Source organism: Sparus aurata, chromosome 13, assembly GCF_900880675.1.
Source record: "Sparus aurata chromosome 13, fSpaAur1.1, whole genome shotgun sequence".
Classification (NCBI taxonomy): Eukaryota; Metazoa; Chordata; class Actinopteri; order Spariformes; family Sparidae; genus Sparus; species Sparus aurata.
The window spans coordinates 5172972-5196355 of NC_044199.1; the positions used below are offsets into that span (position 1 = coordinate 5172972).

Consider the following 23384-nt stretch of genomic DNA (forward strand, 5'->3'; position numbering starts at 1 on the left):
ATCAGGACTGAAAAACCATGTCGTCACCTGGCTGCTAGGAAACATGCAGCTATAGATATTTATAGTTATAGTTACATGCAGGCTGATGATCCGTCATCATCCGGACCGACTGGAATGTGAACACAGTGAGAGAATAGTTCGCAGTGACAGGTCACAGCGCAGCTTTGGCTCATTGATCAACAATAATTTGGGCTGATTCATCAACCCCGAGCCCCAGAAGTGAAGTCCCTCTGGTCTGCAGGTGTTGCAGCAGGTGGCGGGGAGCGGCCTGGCGGGGAGGCAGCTGCCTGCAGCTCCGGATCAGCTGGAACCGGGCCAGCTACAACTGGAGCGCCGTGGGCTCGGCTGTGGGTGTCTGTTGTTTTGCCCCAGTTGACTTCTTCTATAAGTAGCAGGTTCAGTGTCAATTACCTTGAAGCAGTTTGATTAAACACAGGTTTGATTAGAGATTTGGACCATGTCAGTGCAATATAACGCTCCATGTGTTCAGGTGATCAGTCTGTGTCAGAGGGTGTAGAAACTAAATTAAACTTAAAGCAACATTATGTAACTTTTTCACCATGAAATAACAGATCAAAATCATTTTTATGGTGCGATGTCTGACAAGCTGTTTGTTTGTATTTACAGCAGTTGTGTTGCACTCTGAAACTGTGGGAGGTGGTAAAAAAAAAAAAAAGGCGAGTTCTACGTAATAGAATAGAATTACTTTAATGATCCCAGACTGGGAAATTATTTAATTAATGTTGCTTTAATTAAATTAAACCAAGTTAGAAAGATGATATTGGATTAACTGCGTCACCGGCTCGTCCAGTAGGTTGGTTTGATGATGAATCCTCACAAAACTTCTGAGATATTCCAAATTCATCGGGGCGACAAACTGCTTTTTTCCAGAAAACCAACATACTGTGTGTGACACGTTAGTAGCTAGTAGCTAGTAGCTAGCAGCTAGTAGCTAGTAGCTAGTAGCTAGCAGTGGCCATATTATTGTTGCTTTATTCTATTTTGCTGACTGATTGTGAGCAGGATTTAGAGACGCGGATGTCCTCTGGATTACCCCGAACTTCTCCTAGGGTTTTGAATTCTTTATGATTTACTCTCGGACGAGAAGAAACATCGAAGTTAGAGCTGAAACAACTTCTATTCTTACGTCTGTTTTTCCTGTGGATGTTGAGCGTATACAGCCCGATGTCTGGTTGATGTTGCGCCTCCAGTCTGGGCTTTATGGCTGGAAGAGAAAAGGCCTTGAAGAGTGTTTGTTCACTCAGAGTGGGGCTTTCTGCTTCACAGACGTTGGATCGAGACCAGAGACGACAGGTTTGTGGCGTCCTTGCTGGCGTCTCTGGTGATTTGAAAACCAACTTCCTGCGCCTGAACTGTGATCCAAACCAAACACGCCCTGCAAAGTGCGGCGTAGTCCTGCAGTATAAAGGTGTGTGTGTTCTCCTGTTTCCTGCACGGGCTCATACGTGGCAGTTTTCACAGGCCGCAGGAGACTCCCGCCGTGTTTTGATTGAACGTGATACCGACGACTCGACACCACATTAAAGCTGCGCTCCGCAGCGGGCGGCGTCCTGTGTGGGTCCCTCACGACAACGAGGGGCTTTCTGGTGCTTCTGTGTTTCTTGGCTCTTATCAGACAGAATATTAGCATTAATATTTACACTGGTGCTCTAAAGGAGTCGTGGTACCAAACATTATAAATGTCCCGAACAGAACGGAAGCTTGTTGTGCTCTATTCCGAGTAGGCGATGTTCACTTCGACTAAAGAAAACAGCGTCGGCACACATGGTGAAGTTAATGCATAAAGTAGATTTTTTTTTCAGACATCGGTTGTGAAAATGTGCTGAAATGCAAATGTTCCGTCCCTCCGAGTGCAAGCTTTTAATAATTTAAGTATTACATTTTTAAATTATTCATGCAAATGTCATTACTTTGATGAGAAACGCCAACATTTCCCACCCAATAATGACATTAAAGCTGGCACTTGACCTTTACTTTACGGTATTATTACATAATTTAAGGGAAGTCGCGGTTGGAGTTTTACCGTCGGGCTCAAAGTTCTGAAAAGTTGCGGCAGAGCAGAATAGATTCTAGTAAACATAAAGTATACAGTTGGGCTTGTTAGCAGACAAACGTGTCCAAACATCCGAGAAAGAAGCTGATGTGTCGTCTAAGAGGCCCGTCAGATGTTTTATTGTCCTTTCTTCGTGATGATGCCGTGTAAGAACGTGCAGTTAACCCTAAAACATGTCGGACAACACAGTGAGGCAACATGCTGATGAAATGTCAGAGGACGTGGAGCTGAAGTCGGCAGTGGAATTTGAAAATATTGCGACCGAGCTTTTACAAAAGACGCATTCCTTCTGTTGTTAGTCGGCCAAACATTGTGAATCATCGCGAAGAACCACCAGCAGGATTCACAGCATGGACATGAGAACGTCTTTTTTCTTTTTATCGTCTTTACCCTTCACTGTGATGTCTCAAAGAATAACCAGAGCAGATCGATGATGCACTTGTGTTCTTGTAATGCTCTCACTTCATCAGGTGAAGACACGCCCGTACAAACCCCTCTAATACCTCACGAAGCCCTTTATCCATGTTTTATTTGTCTCTCATTCCACGTTCAATTATTCATTATCCCTCAACCGTCTGACATGTGATCATGCCAGCAAGACACAATAAATATTAATGAGTGATTCTTACCAGCTCTGTCATCCAGGACTGGTGTCCCGCACTTGAAGGCCTTTAGTTCACTCTGACGACTCTCTTTTAGAGCCCGAGTGACACTCGCTTTCGGTCGACCTCGTTGGTCAATATTAGCCAATAACACAGGTGATAAATGGGTCGGGCTCTACTCTCTTTACAGCCGTCTGAAGACAGCAAGTATCACCTGCAAACATTTTGGAGCCGACTGCTGCTGCTGCAAAAAAAAACCAGAAACCTCAAAGAAACTGTCATTTATTATTCTGCAACAACAGCCAAACAGCTTGGTCGTGTCGGAGTAAAACCTGATTAAAACACTTGAAAAGTTGTAGATAAATGAAACTTCTGCCTCTGCTAATAACTCCCTCAGGACTGTCTGTCTCTGCCGGTCCACACCCAGGTAACAAGGGCAACGTCTTGGATATAGCGAAAGAGACGTCTAGAGTTTAAAGTCCACTGTGGTGTTCCCAGAAACAATACAGTTGTTTTTAAAGGTGCACTCTGTAGTTTTGGGGGGAAAGTTGTAATCAGAGGTTAGAGATCTTCACAATTTCATGCTCTTTAACTTTGTTTATATTTGGCGGACCCAGCCACCTTTCATGCTTCATGCTTGTTTATTCACTTAAGGAACAAATAAATGATCTATTAATTAAATGTCATATTAATATTGAAAATGAGTTTCAATTTCTTCTCCAGAACTACGTAGTGGCCCTTTAAAATCCTGATGGTTTTTTTTGTGGATCATCACGGGGATGATGTTCACGTTGTAACGTAGAGATTAAAGATGCTGCTGTTTTGTTTCCTTTTTTGCATGTAAAAAAAGTCAAATCTAACAGACATATTTCAGAAATCAAAACTTTCTAGAAAATCTATGAATTAAAAAAACAATAAGAAAATAATAAAGCTGCTATAAAAACTAAATTAGAGATGTATGTGTGGAAAACCAGCGACAGAAGGATCTCCAACAGGCCCAGAAACATGAATTCATCATGAAAAGAGTTATTATATATGAATATATTAGTATTTGAATCTTGCTTTGTCTTTCACAACAATAAGTTTCCTCTGGGGAAAAAAAAAACTTTGCATTGTGATTGAGGCAATAGAGCCGTTTGTCCTGTTACATTTCAGTAGTTCTGGTCTATATTCCCATCACTAAAAGTCCATTTCTGATATCTACGAACTTCTTTAGGAATCCAACATCTGAACCGTCGTCTTCGTCAAACACCTGAAACTGTTCCTGCCCTCACACATGAACCAACAAGTGTTTTCTCTGAGCCTGACAATGAATCTGAGCATCACGCCGCGTCACAATCCTAACTCCCTCACAGTCCGGTGTGATGTGAATCCCCCTCTGAACATATATGTGTTTGTCTGCTGACATTACCTCTGGATGTGCGTCCCTGTGTGTGTGTGTGCGTGTGTGTGTGTGTGTGTGTTTGTTGGAGTGGGAACAGCGAACGCTCCCATGTCCTCCTAAGTGCTCCTGAATGTCACATCCTATCTGCAGCCTGTCCCCGAGGCACAAATGGACACTCCATCCACTTGTCAGGTGATTAATCTCCGCTCCCCTCTCTCCCTCATCTCCTCTCCATCTCGTATTCACTGTGTGTGCGCACACGGCTTCGTCAGCCATTCAGAGCGCCGTCACACACGCATACACACACACTTAACTCCGCACACTGCCTCTCCCACTCTCCTCCCAGTGACGATCAATGAGGAAGACGGATGTATTATTCAGCACATTAATTTAGAGGTGGGGGGGGTGTTTTCTGGCAGGATTATAAGGGTCCCTCTGAAAAGATGATGAAGTCGCACGCCAGGCAAAGAGAGGGAAAAAGTGGAGGGGAAGGGCAGCGGTTAACAGAAAGTGGACCAGACATGAGAAATCTGTGATTCCTCGTGTGAGGCGGAGGGAGCAGGAACACCTCGGGTGGCTCGGAGATGTTCTGGGGAAGCTGTGTTACCGCGCTAATGGGCTTCTAGAGGCGGAACATGTCAGGGCTGATGCTTTAGTGTGACCGCCGGGCCCTCGCGCCGCTGAATGCTGATTAGTGATGGGAGGGTCGAGGCCGGCTCACAGAGGATGAGACAGCAGCGGTGAGCGGACGGCATGCCTATACACACCAACAATGCACAACGAGAGAGCGAGAGAGAGAGAGAGCCGTGGAGCAATACGGCAAACTCGTCACGTCTGCTTATCGCCGGATCTGCAGTGCTCTCGCTTCACCTCTTGTCCTCCATAAAAGAAGAGGCATCGGATTGTAAAGTGCCGGGGTTATTTCTGTCAAGGGCCGACGCCGAGCATTAACCAGCTCCTGTATCGCCGGCACCCGCTTGACGAGCACAAGTCCTCCGTTTTCCGCAAACCCGATCTGAAACATTTAGCCAGGCAGCCCAGGCACGGAGAGGCAAAGTGCGTTTAATGAGACATGCCGTGCCCATCTCCATCTTGTAACTCCCAATTGAGGAGACAATGAAATTTCATTGGCCCGTACAGTGTAATCCCCGACTTCCTTAATGTAATTGGAAATCAAAGAGTCCCCTTCAGACTGTCCCTTTATTAGTCAAAGCAGCTGGATGGGGGTTTTTTGTACCAGTTATTGGTCTCTGACTGGCTCAGGATTTGGACCATTTATTGTGGGAAACCAATAAAGTTTCTTTATGACGGAGTCGGGTAGTCTTACATGTGTATCAGAGGCTGCCGCCTGTGGTTTTATCAGCATTGTAACACTTGTGTAGATACATTAACAGCCGCCCCAGGCCGCTTACTGGTGCAGTGGGATTAAATGGTGCTCGTCTGTCGAATCCACCGGGTAGCTCTTGTATTAATCATGGCCGTGATGTAAAAGTTGTGTCTTTGAGGTTGTCGACATTTGGTTTTAACCATCTGATGTGAGTGATCAGACCACAAGTGGACAGCTTTCAGCCCGTCAGTCGACACCTGGCTACAAACGCGTCGCGACATGCAACGTGCAGATATATGCCTACAACACCTGCTGTTACACAAAGAAAGAAATATCTACATGTATAACATTTGCCGAATTAACAAGAAGGCCCCAATAGTTAAGATTGTGTTGCAGACAGTGTTTCACCGTGTCTGTAAAGTTGCTCCTGACGAAACAAATCCTAGAATTTAGCGTTTTTTAAAGGGAGTCTGGTGACTTTCTCCACTGGCATCACATGTAGCCTTTTTTTAGTTACAGTTTACTGTATTTGTTGCTCAAATGATGCCAGGTGATGAAAGAAAGAAACATCTTAATGTTCTGCGTTTAATGCTGAATATACAAGAAGGCAGCAGTGATTTAGAATTTACCGTAGCCGTTTCACAAAATCAGTTTTTGTAAGGGAATCTGGGGATTTAGTGATCGGATCTGAAATGCGTTCTCCGTGCACCTTGGGGGTGTTCACACCTGCACTGTGAGCTGTCCACTTGTGATCGGATCACTCAGGATGGATGTGAACTGGGCTTTTGTGCCTCGGCATCGCACAAGACAGAATATCCCGAGGTGATTACCGCCAAAAGTTTTCAGATCCCAGTAAAGACAGAGAGATTAAGACTCACTCCGTCTTCTGCCAATTGTCCTCCACATTTTTCCATTTTCCACCCTTTCATCCCGCTGCTTCCTCTCCAGCTGTTATTCCAACCAGTTATTAACACAAAATTACAATCTATTTAGGAAGCATCACTGAGACTACCAGTGCTGTTTGCAGCTCATTTTCTACTAAATTAACTCGTGCTCAGAGCACCGTAAGTACAATTGAGGAAAAAGGGCTTCGGAAGACTATTTCTGTATTGTCTGTAAGTAAAAATGATAATGATTATGAGTTTGTTTCATCAGAACACACACACACACACATACACGGATGCAGTGTGGGGAGTTGATTAATTGGGGCGCCATAAATTGAAATGTTGGTTGGTTTTTCTGTGAAAATAGCTGTTGTAGTGCTCTGATGGCCTTTGTTAGTCTCTTGGGCTGCGTTTAAATGGCACACAGAAAATGTCACGTGCTATAAATCTATTAGCGCTCGCAGATAATGAAGCGGCTGTAAAAATGGACAGAATGCGAGAGAAAGCTGCTGGATTCACAGCTTACATATGGAAATATTTAGATTTACAGCCGTTCACAGTTGGTAATTTTCATTCAGTTTTATGCTAATCGCCGTCCTCGGACTCGATTCAGCCGACTTATCCTAACGCGTCTTTTATTGTTTAGTGCGAGTGTACCTTATGTACCTGAACATGGCACATCCTCCCCCTCTCGAGCTCCACTCCCCCCGTACGAGACGTGATGTACCTTTAATGTGTGATAGTGAATTGAGAACAGCAGGGCGGGAGGTGGGCTGCACACCGGGAGCCCCACGAGGCACGCCGTGATCAAGCAGCAGAGAGGCGACGAGACATTCCTCTGCATACATGAATATCATTCCGGCGAGAGAGGAAGGAGAACAAAGACCACAGAAGTTAATGACTTCTCTGTGTCTTCAAGTGCGCTGCTGCGTTCTCTCCGTCCTCTAGTAGTCGTCGGGTTCAAAACAAGAAACACAAGGAGCGGCGGCAGGATAACGGCTGTCACTGGAAACATGTTTTTACTTGTTATGTTCCTGTGATGTCGTATTTAAACGGCTTTAATCAGTGTTTTTATACCAACATTAATCACAACAGTCGTGTTTAATGGTGCAATGTGTAAGAATCGAGCTCAAGTTCATACGGAAAACAAACCAGAGGAATCACTAAGTGGAGCTGTTGTTAGCTCAGTTAGCCGTACAGCTAACATTTAGACATGGAGCACGGGGACAAGGGCTGAGGCTAGCTGGTTAGCATGCTAACTGCAGTAAGTATCTCTGGAACACAATACATAGAAATCACAATGTCAGAACTGCAGTTTCTTCACATTCTGTGGATGGTTTCAGTTGTTCTTGCACATTTCTTAATTAAAATTCTTGCATATTGCCCCTTTAAGTTCTTATTAGCTCTTGGGAGCATTGTTCCGGTCGCAGCAGACATTTGTCGTCAGTCAAAAAAGCAATTACACAAAGTTAGCAAGTAGTGAGAGAACAGAGTGCAGAATTCAAGCTCATGGCCGAAAGAGCTTTTAATATAATGTCGTGTTGTCTGTTTATTGACCAGCAAGAATATAAAGCACGAGTTACGTGTCTTCTCGCTGACTGTCCTCCTCTTTCTCCTGTTTTCATATCAAGTGTTGAGGATTTTTACGAACATAGTAAAAGACAAACTTGTCTCAAAGGGCTGTGAGGGGTATGACGCACTCTATTCTTAGACCCTGACCTGATCAGACCCTCGCTGCATGTCGTTCCACCTCTCTCTCCTCTGTCTTACTGTCACTCGACAGCTGTCCGGTCCGATTAAGCCATGAATAGGCAAAAATACTAAAACTAATACTGATTCTAAATGAGTTGAAAGGTTCCAAACATGTATGTACAATTTGTATACGGGAAACTTTTGTGATACGTAAGGTATCCGCCGTTCTATACATTATCCCGCTTATCACACAGTTACTTGCCAACATGAAAGAAAACTTGACACAGTGTGTCTTTTTACAATTTATTTGTTACCGTTCATAGTGTTTTTTAGCAGAGAAATATAGTTCGCCAAACCGACGCTGTTTCTCTTCTCCCTCTTCGCTGCTTTCCTCTCTTTTTCTTTTCTTGACCGCTGATGACAACTCAGCCTTTTGCCAAGAGTTGAAATCACCATATTTTCCAAGAATATTAAAGTTAATGTGAAACTCATCCATACTAGTGACCTAGGAGTACGTTTTTTCCGATATGAAGTAGACTAAAGATCAGCTGACGTCGCTTAGCGACCGAAGACGCTGGGGTGTAAAATGACCGGACTACTTGCTGAGCAAAGATTTTAGAGGGCGGAGTGATACGAAATACGTGAATCAGAGGCAAAAAGGCCACTTTCCATGACAACAGTCAAATATGCTTAGCAGCGGTCAATTATACGAAAATAATTGCCGAACGTTGGGAACATTCATTCAAGTGAATGAAGCATTCTACAGCATGAAGAAGAGCCGTGTAATAAAGCTTGTTAATTCAGAATCAGCATGCAGCCATTTCTGCTATCATGTGCTGATATTTAGCATCTAGTGTGTTAGTATGCTAACACTATTACCATCATCACTGTAACATTACTTTTTAGTATTAAGCACAAAGTACAACAGAGCCTTTTTTGTCATAAAAGTATTCTGGTTAAATTGGTGACCTGGCTCAGCAGCGTTCATCCTCTGGAGTCCGTCAATAATTGTGCAAAACTTCAACTTCAGAATTTCTCCGTCTGCTGTGTGCTGGCTAATATTGAAGCTTCCATTAGTTAATCTCCCAGCGGCCGTCACAAAGGAACAAAATGTCAGCAGACACTGTACCGCCGGAGGACTGAGAGATGATCTGAATAGCGATGACACTCGAATCATAAATTAGATCAAATTAAAACTGTAATCCTCAAAATGATTTGCAATAAAAATCACTTGCTCTTATTCCGTGCATGCTCTTTCTTTGCTCCGTCGCTGTGGTCAAGGTGCCCTTGTGCAAGGCACTTACAGCAGCTCCCAGCGGTTTACTAAGGAGCCCGGGAGTGAATGTGTCCTGAACGCACCGCTTGATGTGTGTGAGGCGTTTGCGAGGAAGAACACACACGTTCAACAAACATCAGAAAAAAAACTAAAGGTCAGAAGAATAATCATCATCGTTGCCGGCGACATCACAGCACTTAAAGATTTCCCAGCTCTCCTCGCTGCCTTTCTGCCAAACACCCAGAACAAGCTAATTAAATCTTCTGTCAGGCACGGAAGTCACTCTGCTTTCATCCTCCCTCCATTCACGTCAGTCACATCAGGGACACGCATAATGACACATGTTTTAGGGCTGTAATTCCCCCGTGCATGTTAGACATTTCTTCCCGCGCCTCCCTGCATGCTAATCAACCGAGCTGCTCATGTGCCGCTCTTGTCCGACTCCTCGACGGCTAAATGCGTCGGGCAGGATGTGCGGCAGCTTTTATTTGAAGCTGGAGAGTCTCAGTTGGAGAGGTTATGCAGATCAAACAGGCCTCAGATTGCGGGAAACACTCTCACACACACACGTAGCACTCTCCCTCAGGGCTGAATGCGCTGCTGGGCTTTAAACTTAGCTGCCGCCGCTCGTACAGGAACACTCACTTTCCCAGGAGTCTGGGGCCGAGCGGAGGGGACAGTTTAGCACAGTGATCAGCATGAAAAGGCAGACGGACAGGTACCAGATAACCTCGCCTCCTCACAACTGGAGAATCAAATACCGGCTGCTCGAATGCATTCATACAGTCGTGGCTCAGCGGAACAAGTTGTGAATGGATCTGTCGTATGTGTGTGTGTGTGTGTTACAGTGCTTCTTCCCTCTTTGGTTTTGCTCCTCTCGCTGGCAGCGTGTGTGTGATTAAGCTAAGATGTAATGAATAGGGACAGAGCGCTGTTGTTTGGCCGGGCAGCGCTGTTTTCCAGCTGAGAGAGCCATTAACCTGTTAGGAGGATTGACTGTGAGATTGCACAATCTGACCTGACCAGAACACGGACTTCTGGCTCCTCGGGAGTGTTTTCAAATTGTAGAAATGAATCTTTATTCAGTGGCGGGAAGGAAAAAAACATGTACACGTTGGTTTGCGGCTTCAGTGTAGCTGCTCCAAGGTGTGAAAATTGAAGGTTATTGTTTAAAAACCTGTCAGTCTGTTCACTCTGCACATCCTTCAGAGCGCTTATCAAACCTATTCTGCTTTCTTTTTTCAGCAAATACCCAAATCAGTGAAAAACATACCGCATTTTCCCACTTTGCCACTGTGCACTCTTGCAAAATGACATATAGCGTAGCACACGCATACAAACGATTACGCCGCTCACGTTTATTAGTCATTGATGCCCAAATGTAAGGCAGCTCAGTGAAGGCGAGTCACCACAGAAAGAGCTTTGAACGAAGAGAGGGAACTCCTGGAAGGTTGGAAGATGGGAAACATGACTTAAAGGGATATTCCGGTGTAAGTTTAATCCATGGTCTAAATCACCGTGAAACTGTGTTAGACTCCCTCTCGAGAGATCAAGTTAGCAGACCGCTAATTTACGGAGTTTTATCAACCTCAGAAACGACCGCACGACAACAATACACTGCAGTAAATGGATCCAAATATAAACCGCCACTCAAAAGCCACAAATAATGCTCAGAACAGCACCAAACTTCAGCAACAGCACAAATAGGGTCTCAGCACATAGTCCGGGGCATCTAACCTCCGCTAGCTTAGCTGGATTTCTATTGTGAAGCTAAAAACAGATTTCAACTCTCCTCCATCAGCTTCCGGGTCGGGGAAGTCCCGACGCGACGATTACCGAGTGCGGTTAGAAATGCTCAATTCCGTTCTTTTCCCTGTCCGCTCTCGATAATAACTGTTATAAACTGGCAGGTAAGACACATATGAACTTTGATTGCTTTTCCATGGAGTCATAATCATACATTTTCATCCATGAGCCGCGGAACTCTACTGCACTCGGTAATCGACTCGTCGGGACTTCCCGTCAACAGGAAGCTGCTGCAGAAGAGTGGTAAATTTAGTCAGCTTTTCAGTAGAAATCCAGCTAAGCTAGCGGAGGTTAGATGCCCCGGACTATGTGCTGAGACCCTATTTGTACTGTTGCTGAAGTTTGGTGCTGTTCTGAGCATTATTTGTGGCTTTTTGGTGGAGGTTTATATTTGGATCCATTTACTGCAGTGTATTGTTGTCGTGCGGTCGTTTCTGAGGTTGATAAAACTCCGTAAATTAGCGGTCTGCTAACTTGATCTCTCGAGAGGGAGTCTAACACAGTTTCACGGTGATTTAGACCATGGATTAAATTTACACCAGAATATCCCTTTAAAGGGAGAGAAAGAAAGGGATGAAATGAAGAGGTATCTTTAAATTGTTAACTGCAGTGCCACTGTCACATTAGTTGATGTTACTGGGATGCTGTTGAACCATTACATTTTCTGAGATGGTTATCCTGATGTGGCTTCCACAGATGAAGAAGTTGCTCCCTGTCAATGAGAGCGGTGCTGGTTCCACTCTCAGTAAACTTAAATTGCATTTGTCTTCCTCCAGACCAGCGCGGTGCTCTGCTCCGGAGGCTGTGCTCTGCTGGCCGTCAGCTCCCTGTTGGCCATCATCACCATCTTCCTGCCCAGCGGAGGATGCGAGAGGAGGATCTGCACCCTGGCTGGATACATGCAGATGGCTTCCGGTGAGTACAGACGTGAACACACACCTTTGAAACAGCAGCGTACAAAATTCATAATTTCACCATCTTGAGTTCTCCCCGCGCCTCTCAAGTAGAAGACATCATTCACTTTTCATGAGTCTTTCACCATTAGAGCCAATCTGCATCAAGCACTGATAAAAAAAAAAAAAGAAAGAGAAGGAGCTGACTTTGTTGCCGATCAGTCACAAAAACAAGAAAAGACAAAAAGAAACAGCTCGAGGACAGCTGCTGCTAGGCAACCGGAGTCTGCACCGTACCTGTAGGGGTGAATCGGTGAAGGGAAGGCGAGGATAGATTTAGAGCTCGCTGTAAAAAGACAATTATGCCTCCTTAACACAGGTCATTGGTTCAGGGCTCCATGTGACTTATCAGGCCGCTGCTTTCGTTCAAACACAGAAGGAGTCTCGTAAACAGAGTGCGGACGTGTCAGCACTCGGGCTTTAAAAGCCCATAATGCAGCACGGCTCATGTCACCGCTCAGCACCGGCCTTCACGCTCTGGCGTTGTGAATTCAACCATTTTAATGGCGGTCATGTTTTCTGTTGTTATATGAGAGAATGTGCTTTAGATATCAACGTACTGTCATATACATGTTACCAAGTGATGCTGTAAACACCCACTTTACTGTGCTGCTGCTGCGTATTTACGTGACATTATATACCGGTAGTGCACATCTATTTTTGCTATCAGACAGAGTATCATAAACCCTCTTTAACAGACTAGAGTGGCACTTTTGTAGATTGTATACCTCCACCACGGCCCAACAGTCCCTTCTGTCCTCACACATAGATAGCAGCCATCTAAATACACCAGGTTTTTAAGATCAAGATCCATCCAATCAATGAAAAACACCCAATCTTACAATGTTAAAGAAAGAGAGAAAACTAATAATTGATCCGTCCCTTTATCTGGATCAGCACCAGTAGTTAAAGGGGTCTATTCTGGGCCGAGACCCATCTTCCATCCAAGTTTCTTGGAAATTGGTTGTTTAGTTTTTGTGTAGTCCTGCTGACAAACCAACATACCGACAAATGGATATGAGTTAGAACTTAACCTCGTTGACAGATAAATAATAAAGGTATTTTTAGTGACAAACAATTGACGTAAACCTCAGCTGTATTTTGTGCTAATTAGCAAACACCAGCATGCTAACACGTCAACATTAGCACATGTTTTCTGCTTAAAGGTCCCATTTTATGCTCATTTTCAGGTTCATATTTATATTTAAGGTGTCAACTAGAAATGTTTATATCGCTGCATTCTAAAGACCACCAGTCTGCTCTGATTGCTCAACTCTCACATGCCTGAGCAGGCCCCGCCCACCATCAGCTCTGCCAGTGTAACCACGGTGACTGTGTAGCTGTGACATCACAAGCTTACCAAGTTTCCCTGGAGAACCTCGACCTGCTTTATAATCAAACAAGACATCTCACGTTACACAATTTGGGACTTCAACCTGGTGATGTTGTCATTGTGCATTAGCATGATGATGTTAGCATTTAGCTCTCTGCTTTCCTGCCTCCGTCTGCCTTTGCCGGAGCCCTTCCAACACCTCTGAAGACATTTTGAGTTAATAAGTCTGAGATCACTTCATCGTCCCGCTCTCTTCTTCAGGTCGACTGATCCACAAACCCTTAATCGTTACTTTTTTTCCCCCCCTCTCTCATTTATTTAGCGTCAGCAGCAATTACGTGGCCTCCATCCTTGAGAATATTGAGTAGCTAATTTGAATCCCTGCATGTGGCATTTAACGAAGCGTAATTAGAGGCTGAATTCATTGGGCAGGTTAAATCTTTACTGACGAATCTGGAACTTTCACAGGGGCATGCTTAATGGTGTGTTTAAAGTGGCCCCTCATCGCTTACAGCCAGACTTCTCTGTCTGACTCCAGTATCAGATCAGTGTTGCTCAGAGGGGGGAGGATGAGAAGGAGTCTGAGGCGAAGCGCTGAACCCCTCGTGATTGTGCGCGCAATCCCGTTCCGTGCGATAGAGCTGTGCGTCTTTATCGCGGCGACGGACTTTTGCTAAACGACATCGAGAAGTGAGACGCCGCTGCCTTTGTTCCGTTTCCAGGTCGACTCTTGTCTTCATAGACGGAAATTTCACAGAGAGCCCACAAAGCCCCGAGGAGGGCAGATCAGAAGGGTGTTTGTTTTCCCCGGCATTGCAAGTATGTGTGTGTTTGTTCGTGTGTGTGTGTGTGTGTGTGTGTGTGTGTGCGACCAAAGAAAGCTGATAAACTGAAACAAAGTAGATTAAGAACAATGGCTTTCTTTGTGCTCGGCATATTATCAGCGTTGCTTTTGAGGGTGTGTGTGTGTGTGTGTGTGTTTTCTAGCAGATTGGATGAAAATGAACCGCTGACAAGATTCTGCATCTCAACTTTCCCTTCGCAGATAGAAGTGATGCATGTTTTGATCCCCCTAGGAGAAAATTGAAAAGAGAAATCCTACACAATGACGACATCTTGCGCATCAGATTTCTTTTGAGGCTCTGGATCGAGTGTAAACTCAAAATAAGGTGAGAATACACAGTAATTAGAGGGTATTTGACGAGAGTAAAGGTAAAGGTGAGGGTTTAAATCACCTTGAAGCGGTGTTTGGAGAGATTCCTCCTCAATTTGCAGTAGTTAGATTACATTTAAAATGAGATGAGAGGACAGGTTTATTCTTGAGGGGCGATGAGAGTTTGTACAGGAAGGTCGAGAGTTTATTTTGCATTTTCAAGATGGTTTGACGAAAGAGTTCATTTTGTGTTGGAAAAAAACACAAATTCAGACACTAACGAATCATTTTTTTAACTTTCTGATATCTGATTCTCAATTGAATATCAAATGAACGAAGCAGCAACAACAGGAAAATCTGCACGCTGCAAGCTGAAAAAGGGCACGTTAGCCTGATGCTAAACTGGTCGCTAACCGTTTGGATGTAAACAAGCTAGCAGCTCTCACCTTTTCCTCTGAGGGGCCTCGCTTCCTCGCATACAAAATGTTCCCCCGTGACATTATTTTGCAGGTGCATGTCGCTGCCTCCTTGGCTTTTTTGCTGCCCAAGGTGATTGTGATTGGTTGAAAGAAATACAAACAAGCCGGAGCAATTTTTTCCTCCCTCGATATGGCAAAGTTTTGTGCTAGAGAAAGTTTCTGGCAATTTGAGTCTGCAAAATCTGACCTCCACTGTCACCATTCAGCCCTCACAGACGCCTTTTCACAGCCGACATTTGGACTTGTCAAAGAAGGAAAACCACAGGTGTGACCAATAACACTGACAAGGGCTCAGTTCTATTAAGTGTCGCAGTAAGTCATGGCAGTTAGCGAACACACGCTCGCACAGAAGCAGAGCGCCGGAACAAGTTCACATGCACAGAACGCAGAAATATGAACTCCTAACTCTCATAACAGAGCTGCTGGACCGTCATCCATCACAGGCTGAATCGTTGTCTCCTCTAAACTGTGGTCACACCTGCAAAGCGCCTGCTGCTTCCATTTACAGTAACATCTCCTCTGCCACTATTATAACACAGCTAGAAGGTAGGAGGCTCAACCCAGGGCTGTTTGTGTGTTCTCTTGTCGAGGTAAAGCAAGAAATGACCTTACACGTCAACCGCTCCGTCATCTGTCGCCCTATAAACACACACAGAGCGGAGGGCTGGGTTGAACCAGGAAAAACCTTTTTTCGAGGTAAAGCCGCCCGGCTCTTTGGTCCCGTGGGTGAAGTCCAGAATTAGATGTGAACTTGCTAACCCACCGCTGCTGAAGCTCAGCGCTCCATCCAGCGGTTCAGCTGCTGCACCCGCCGCCCATCAATGTTTTACGCCTTGAGAGGGAGGGAGGCAGAAACATTTCTGTGTGCTGAGGCGGGGAGCTTTCTCTCCTGTCATGCATATTTCATCGAGGCCTGTTCTTTTAGTGGTCAGGATCCGTCGGATTGGTCGGCTCAGAGGGAGACATGCACATACAGACACTTTGCATGGTTACGAAACACACAGAAGCATCACTCAATCTGACTTAAAAACACTTTATTTAGATTTCAAGCTCACGTTCTTGCAGCGAGGTTGTGAGTAAATGTACTTAAATGCTTCATTCTTGCCGACCTCTGTTGTAATTTCAGTTATTTTTAAAGAAGCAGCCGAACACTGCGTCTTGGTTCGGTCGTGGTACGGCGCTCAGGCAGCTCCTCGCGGTTGCAGTTATCTGTTCAGGGCTGAAGACACGTCACACTCGGCTGAGTGAACAAGCACTCGCTGCACATGCGAGCTTAATCTCCGCTGTTTTCCTGCGGGGTTATAGCCGTATTAACATATGGAGATAATTTACATTATGTGCTTACATGAAAATGTAGTGGAGTTTTTTATTTGCTGCACTGATTGCCTGTTGTTTTTCTCTGCTTTTTATTGATTCGTCTGCATGTGAGTCGAGCTCCTGTTTAAAAGAAAAGAAATGTTAGTAGTGTGAAAATGGTTCTGTGGGAGCTGCTCGGGTTGAGGACTTGAAAGCGATACGCCTGAAGCTGTGTTTTTCTGCTCTTGAAAGAAATATGAACCAAAGCGTTTTGTTTTTTTTTCTCTTTCTCTTACCTGTACAGTCAGAGATGTTTGTGTTGTTTGTGGTTTTTTTCCTTCTTACATAGAAGAGATAAAAGCAGAGAAAAGGCGCTCAGCAGTAAATCAGGAACCACAACTGGAATCAGGATTTGCTGCCAGTGCTGGATTTAGCATTTGTTTTTGTTTTTTATATTAAAAAGCATATAAACACAAATCCTCCACATGAGGGATCCTGTAATTTAAGAAATACTTCTTGCGCTGCAGCATGAAGATGTTCTCGTGGTTTTTCAAAATGTCACACAGTTTCACAAACACAACACGCTAATTGGAGCATGTTAGCATTGTCAGTGTGAGCATGTTAGCATGCTGATGCTATTGCTGTAGACTGTAGAGGTTAAACTTGTCAGTGAGTGTAAAGCAAAATGATCTTTTCAGTTTGGCGCCACAGTTTGAGAGTACAGTTTACTTACACGTCATAAAAAAGGAAAGAAATAGCATGTAGCCAACTATGCTAACACAACCAAACATCTTGCAAGTCAGCTGATATTACTTTCTAGTCCCAACAGCAAGAGCTTTTGTTTGCAGCCTTTTATTTCTCAAAGTGCATCGAGTTAAAACCTCCAACACTCGGTGCTCCGACCTACCAGCCCGGTCCTGGCAGAGTCAACTAGCTGTGGAGCTAACTGAGCTAATTAGCTAACTGCAGCTACAGTTGAAGCTCCATTTAGCGCTGACCATGTTTCAGCTAACTTCCTGTCCGTTCAGTAGTTAGCGATCTCCGTCCCTTCTTGCTCGTCACCACGCTTTCCTTTCCTTTTTTTTTTGAGGCACCTCTCTTTGCCGCTTTCTTTCCTTCGAGCGTTTCTCCTCACTTTGCATGTTTGGACGTACAAGCCGCCATCGGGAGCGCTGGAATTGGAAGCTTTTCCATGTTCTGCCGATGCTGGTGTCGGTACCAGAACAGGAGGATCCTGCTCCCGAGTGGCAGGTTAAATTGCTCGTGGGGCAATTCGAGAAACAACAGCCAAAAACATCAGTACAACGAGATCATTCTTCTGATATCTGCAGATATCACAGTATTTCAGCCACACGGCTGAATTTAAATCAGAACCGTGGCTTCTCTCTGGCGCTGAATGAAGTAATTTTGCAGCCACAGCAGAATGAATGAAAACGACTCTGTGTGAAGGAATGTTATCATTCGCTCAGCCGACCGTCTTTGGCCTGAAAAAGGTTTCTAATTTGCAGCTGAACTCCTTCCAACCCAGGCTGCACCCGGTGAATATTTCCCTTTGAAGATCCCCCCTCTGTGCAACCCTCTGAAACTGTACTCTCTTATCTGCCCCCCATCAGAGAGAGTCCTTCAGTGTTTTTTACCCTGGCTGCTCGAGAAAGGAAGAGGCGGTGTGTGTTCCTTCACGCACACAGACACACACACACACTCTCTCACATCCAGTTTCATTGTGCTGAAGCTGAGGAAGCCCGGCCTGCTGTGTCAGCGTTCCCTCGGGGCAAACTAGCTATGCAGATGTCCTCCGAAGCACGGTGATGAAAATAGGAAGTTGCTTTGATCAAAGCACCTGCTGTGATATTCCAGCGCTGCCGTCGCCGCCGGAGCCCATATGGAACCTCCGCCAGCTGCCAATCACGCCTCCGATACAGATGAATCCATTCTTCCCTGTCAGGCTGGATGAGCGCGGCTCGCTCTATTAGCAGAATGTCTCCCCGCCAACAATTAAATCACACTCTGCGAGTTTTTCTCTCATCAGAGGAAGGACGATTGGACCCGCGTTAGTATTCTGAATCGCTCTCCTTTGAAAGAAGCCGAGAGAACTTTTTCTTAGAGAGCAAACATCGGTGAACATTGTTTGATTTTTCCCTGCCATTCCAGTCCAGTTACCATATTTCTGTGTGATGGGAGCAGCTCCAGGTCAGGCGCCTTGCTCAAAGATTCCTGGCCAGCCGTTGTTTTTTTTTTTTTTGTTTTTTTTTTATTGGAGCTTTTCATTCCCTCTCCGCCCTTCAGGCTGCTTTCTGCTCATCTAATATGCTGCTTGTCTGAGAGCAAACCCACGCTCCTTTCCCTCCGACCCGTCAGTCCTCCATCTTCCATCCAATTTCTAGCTTTCATCTCTCTAACTCCTCTGCTCTCACCGACTGTTTCCTATAGAGCACGTCTTTATCACAATCAGCTCCCCGGAATTTCTTTTTTTTTTTGGTGCTTGTTTTCTGTCGATCACTGATATTTCATTCTGTTTCATCATGAGTCGGGCCGACTCCGAGGCTCTCGTGCTCCGGAGTTGAACTTGCTCACCGATCTCGCGGAGAAAATCAAGGGCAGAAGAAGTGTGTTTAACTTTCACACACATACACACTCTGTTTAATGGGTGTGTGTGTGTGTGTGTGTGTGGAGAGAGAGTGTGACCCAGTTTATCTGCAGTGTGTTGCTGACGCTGTCACCTCTTCACCTGTGACTCACCGAGCGCCGACAATACACATTAATCATAGATGTGCGTCTTGTCAGTCAGGGGTGTTCGAGTGTGTGTGTGTGTGTGTGTGTGTGTGTGTGTGTGTGTCACTTGATGTGTAATCAGAGCAGCATTGTGCTGTTGTTGTTGACAGTAATGCGATTGGTCACATCACACACACACACACACACACACACACACGCACGCCCACGAAGCAGTCTGAACATTTTTCCTCTGGTTTGCTCTGCAGTCGAACAAATCTCATTAATTAAACAGCGCCGCAGCAGATTTACACAGAAGTGATTCATATTTACTGGAAAAACATTTGCGCAGCCACTTCACTCGCACTCAGAGCGTTTACCAACACGTTTGATTCGTTCATTAATACGCGCGCTGCTTTATTACAGCGTTTTCTCATAATTGGAAACGTTACCCCCCCCCAATAAACTTCATCCTAATGTCTTCTTATGAATCAAAGCCTCTGTGAGTTTGTGTGTTTGCGGACGCTAAGCTCGCTCACCGGTCAAATCTGACGTCTACTGTAATCACGGTGGCAATCGGCTCCTCTCCCTCACTGATGATGATTGGTTGAACCGGTCAGTTAGAGCCGGACCGGTAATTAAGAGTGAACTTTCATGCTGTCCAGTTCATCTGTTTCCTTTTTTCCTCCTGAAGACTTTGAGATCAACAGTTCTTAGATCAACATCCATCTTTAATGTCGCCCCTCAGCTTTGATATTTTTCCCCCTCCTCAAATGTGAAGAAGAAGCGAGAGCATCAGTCTCTTTAAGGAGTCTTCCCTCTGATATTAATGTTTTCTACAGTATTAATTAGCCTCCCTTATCTTCTGGAAACCCTTTGATTATCTCGGCGCCTGCATACGGAAACTAAAAAAGCACGTTGTCGCGCGTCCCCGAGTTGAGTCACGAGCAACAGATGACACGTTGACGCGGGGGTGGAGGAAGAAGAACGGAGGCGGGTATTTTTTAAATTTTTTATTTTCACTGTCTCACGTTTGCTCTGGTGGACACGCTCGGTTCTTTTCTCCTCCTGTCAGATGGAGGAGAACCGTCGCCGGGGTCCAAAACCTGTTTGTCTCCTTCCTTTTTCGTCTCCCGTCTCCTTCCTCTTCCTGCTCCGCCGTCATCCTGCCACGAACGCCCCGGCAACGACACACACATTCACACACACTCACACACACACACACACAGTCAGAGAACTCGCGGCTATGCATATTACATGAGTCCTCCACCTCTGAAGGCCTCTGTGCTTTTTTACATTTTCTAACTTAAAGCAGAGATGATGAGGAGGAAGCACTCAAGAGGCCGTTTCCTCACTTTCCTCACCAGATGCTGCTGTTTTATTGGAAACTGTGACTGAAAGATGTTTTCTGCAGCAGTTTAAAACATCGATAATGTATTTGTGTAATGATTAGAAATAAAACAGCTGTGACTTATGTAATCAGTCTCTGTACGAAGACAACAATACACTGCAGTAAATGGATCCAAATATAAACCGCCACCAAAAAGCCACAAATAATGCTCAGAACAGCACCAAACTTCAGCAACAGTACAAATAGGGTCTCAGCACATAGTCCGGGGCATCTAACCTCCGCTATCTTAGCTGGATTTCTACTGAAAAGCTGACTAAATTTACCACTCTTCTGCAGCAGCTTCCTGTTGACGGGAAGTCCCGACAAGTCGATTACCGAGTGCAGTAGAGTTCCGCTGCTCATGGATGAAAATGTATGATTATGACTCCATGGAAAAGCAATCAAAGTTCATATGTGTCTTACCTGCCAGTTTATAACAGTTATTATCGAGAGCGGACAGGGAAAAGAACGGAATTGAGCATTTCTAACCGCACTCGGTAATCGTTGCGTCGGGACTTCCCCGACCCGGAAGCTGATGGAGGAGAGTTGAAATCTGTTTTTAGCTTCACAATAGAAATCCAGCTAAGCTAGCGGAGGTTAGATGCCCCGGACTATGTGCTGAGACCCTATTTGTACTGTTGCTGAAGTTTGGTGCTGTTCTGAGCATTATTTGTGGCTTTTTGGTGGCGGTTTATATTTGGATCCATTTACTGCAGTGTATTGTTGTCGGCGGTCGTTTCTGAGGTTGATAAAACTCCGTAAATTAGCGGTCTGCTAACTTGATCTCTGGAGAGGGAGTCTAACACAGTTTCACGGTGATTTGGACCATGGATTAAATTTACACCGGAATATCCCTTTAAAGGTGTTATATGCAGCAGTGCAACAGTCCAGGGTCCGTTTCACACTTCCTGTTTGATCAGCAGCTGAAAACATGACATATAAGACCATATTTCAAGGTAAAACAACATGTTGATCACCCGTTAGCATTCAGCCACATCCTAGCTAACATTACCTTTTGTTTACATCCATTCAAGCTGAAATAAACACCGAACAACGAATCCTGCTGTTTTTCAGCAGCCTCTCGATGTGAAAGCAACATTTCAGATGTAATAAGCGTTTCAATCATGTTTGTGTGTGTTTCTTATCAGTCCTTCATGAAGATATGACCTGTGTGAGCGTGTATATTCAGTGTTTACTGCTTAATGCACTACTAAGCAAGAGGAAGCAGCTTTTTCAGACTAAAGCCTTTAAACTGTCAACTCATTTAAATCAGGTCTTAAAACTCTGCTGCTTCCTGAGGCTCGACAATAAGTTGGATACACGACCGTCTTCATAGTCTGGAACAAGTTAGATGATTGGATTGCTGATTTACTGACATTATACCCCGAATCGATCGCACCGGAGCAGCACAACTGTTAGATATGGATATTTTTAATACAATAATAACTGGTGAGCCTTTTGAAAGATAGAAAAATGTTCCTTACCGCATGCTGCCATGCATGTAATCCATGTAATCATCTTTCGTGATTTCGCTCTTCTGATGAGCCTCCTGAATTTGCACCCAAAATGCTGTCAAAGCTTTTATTTATAATTGCCAACGCAGACTCCGTAATACTCGGCCGGGAAAAAGGCAGAAAAAAGGTGCGGAAAACACAAAAAACCTTAAGAAAACCAAAAAACGACCCTAAATCACAGAGATGCCGAATCGCACGGGACTAATATTATCACATGACTTCTGTGTTTGGTAATTTGCGGTGGAATTTTTACTTTACAAATTACGGACATGGCAGATTGGCACGGGATTAAGATCACAGACGACCTCAGCAATTATTACAAATTACTGGAGGTCCCCAGGTTATACTAGTCCCGTGTGAATAGGGCTTAAGAGGTCACTCACACTTGGCCCAGTTGCTCCGTGCTGTGCTGAAGCATGATTGTCCGTCCTCCACAATCCCCCGCTGGCCTGCACTCACATCGCACCGGCTGCAACTGAGCCTGAGCACTGTTACATCCTGCACAATGGAGAACAACACCGATAACATGACTTTACTGACTTTTTTGTGGTTTACTTTGTGTCGTGTTTGTCATAGACAGCCCTCTCACATTCGTAGATGTCTTGATTATGCAAGGCGTCGTAATACGCATGATTATACTTCATGTGCACGTTGCTGCTGAGTGAAAACCAGTCTGTTTCAATTGTACTGGACTTCCGAGTACCAAACCCGAACAATATTTAGCATTTCTGCAGCAAAATGTAAAAGAAAAAACGTCCAGACCTTTGTTATATATAATGTTGAGTTGCATTCTTAACATCATCCCAAATGTTTCCAACGATTTTCAAACCCAGAGAAATATGTTTGAACTCAGGGTCATGTTTTATTTCTTGGACAACTAAATGTACCCTGACTGAAACATGGATCTTTTACCTCTGATGTTTCTGCCTGAATCGGCGACAGTGCAAGGTTTTATATTTGTCACACACACACAAAAGGTACGCTACGGTGTGTAGTGAAATGCAACGGTGGCTGTTTAACAATGAAAACAACAACTCCCATGATCCCGCGCTGCCTGTGTCTTTTTATTTTGATTGAGAGACTCCCAGCAGCTGAAACTCAGTGATTTTTCACAGAACAATATTTGAAGTTGTACTAAATAGTGCAGGTGTGTGTGTGTGTGTGTGTGTGTGTGTGACAGGGAACGAGAATCACCTGTGCTAACACTCAGGTGTGTGCTCAGGCTGTTTGACTCAATCTAAGTGGAACGAGACGGGTGCTGGTTACAGTCGCATGCAGACGGCTCAGTTATGGTCACAGCGATACAACTGTGTGTGTGTGCACGAGTGTGTGTGTGCGTGTGCGTGTTAGTGTGTGTGTCTCCTAGGAATTCCCACCGGTGCCTGTTTGAAGTGAACACCAGCCAGGATGACTCATTGTTGTGTCTGTGGTTGTTGGATTGCAGCTGCTTTATTCCTCCACATTGGGCCCTCAGCCGTAAACACACACACACACACACACACACACACACAC

At 44.8% G+C, this 23384-nt stretch overlaps 1 protein-coding gene across 1 annotated transcript in view; it reads left to right on the forward strand.

The window, feature by feature from the left end:
- lhfpl7 (LHFPL tetraspan subfamily member 7) overlaps positions 1-23384 on the forward strand; it is a 108275-nt gene that overhangs the window by 19121 nt on the left and 65770 nt on the right. Inside the window, exon 2 of the mRNA XM_030436999.1 lies at positions 11822-11960. Coding sequence (XP_030292859.1) covers positions 11822-11960 — 139 coding nt within the window. The remainder of the gene's footprint in view (positions 1-11821; positions 11961-23384) is intronic.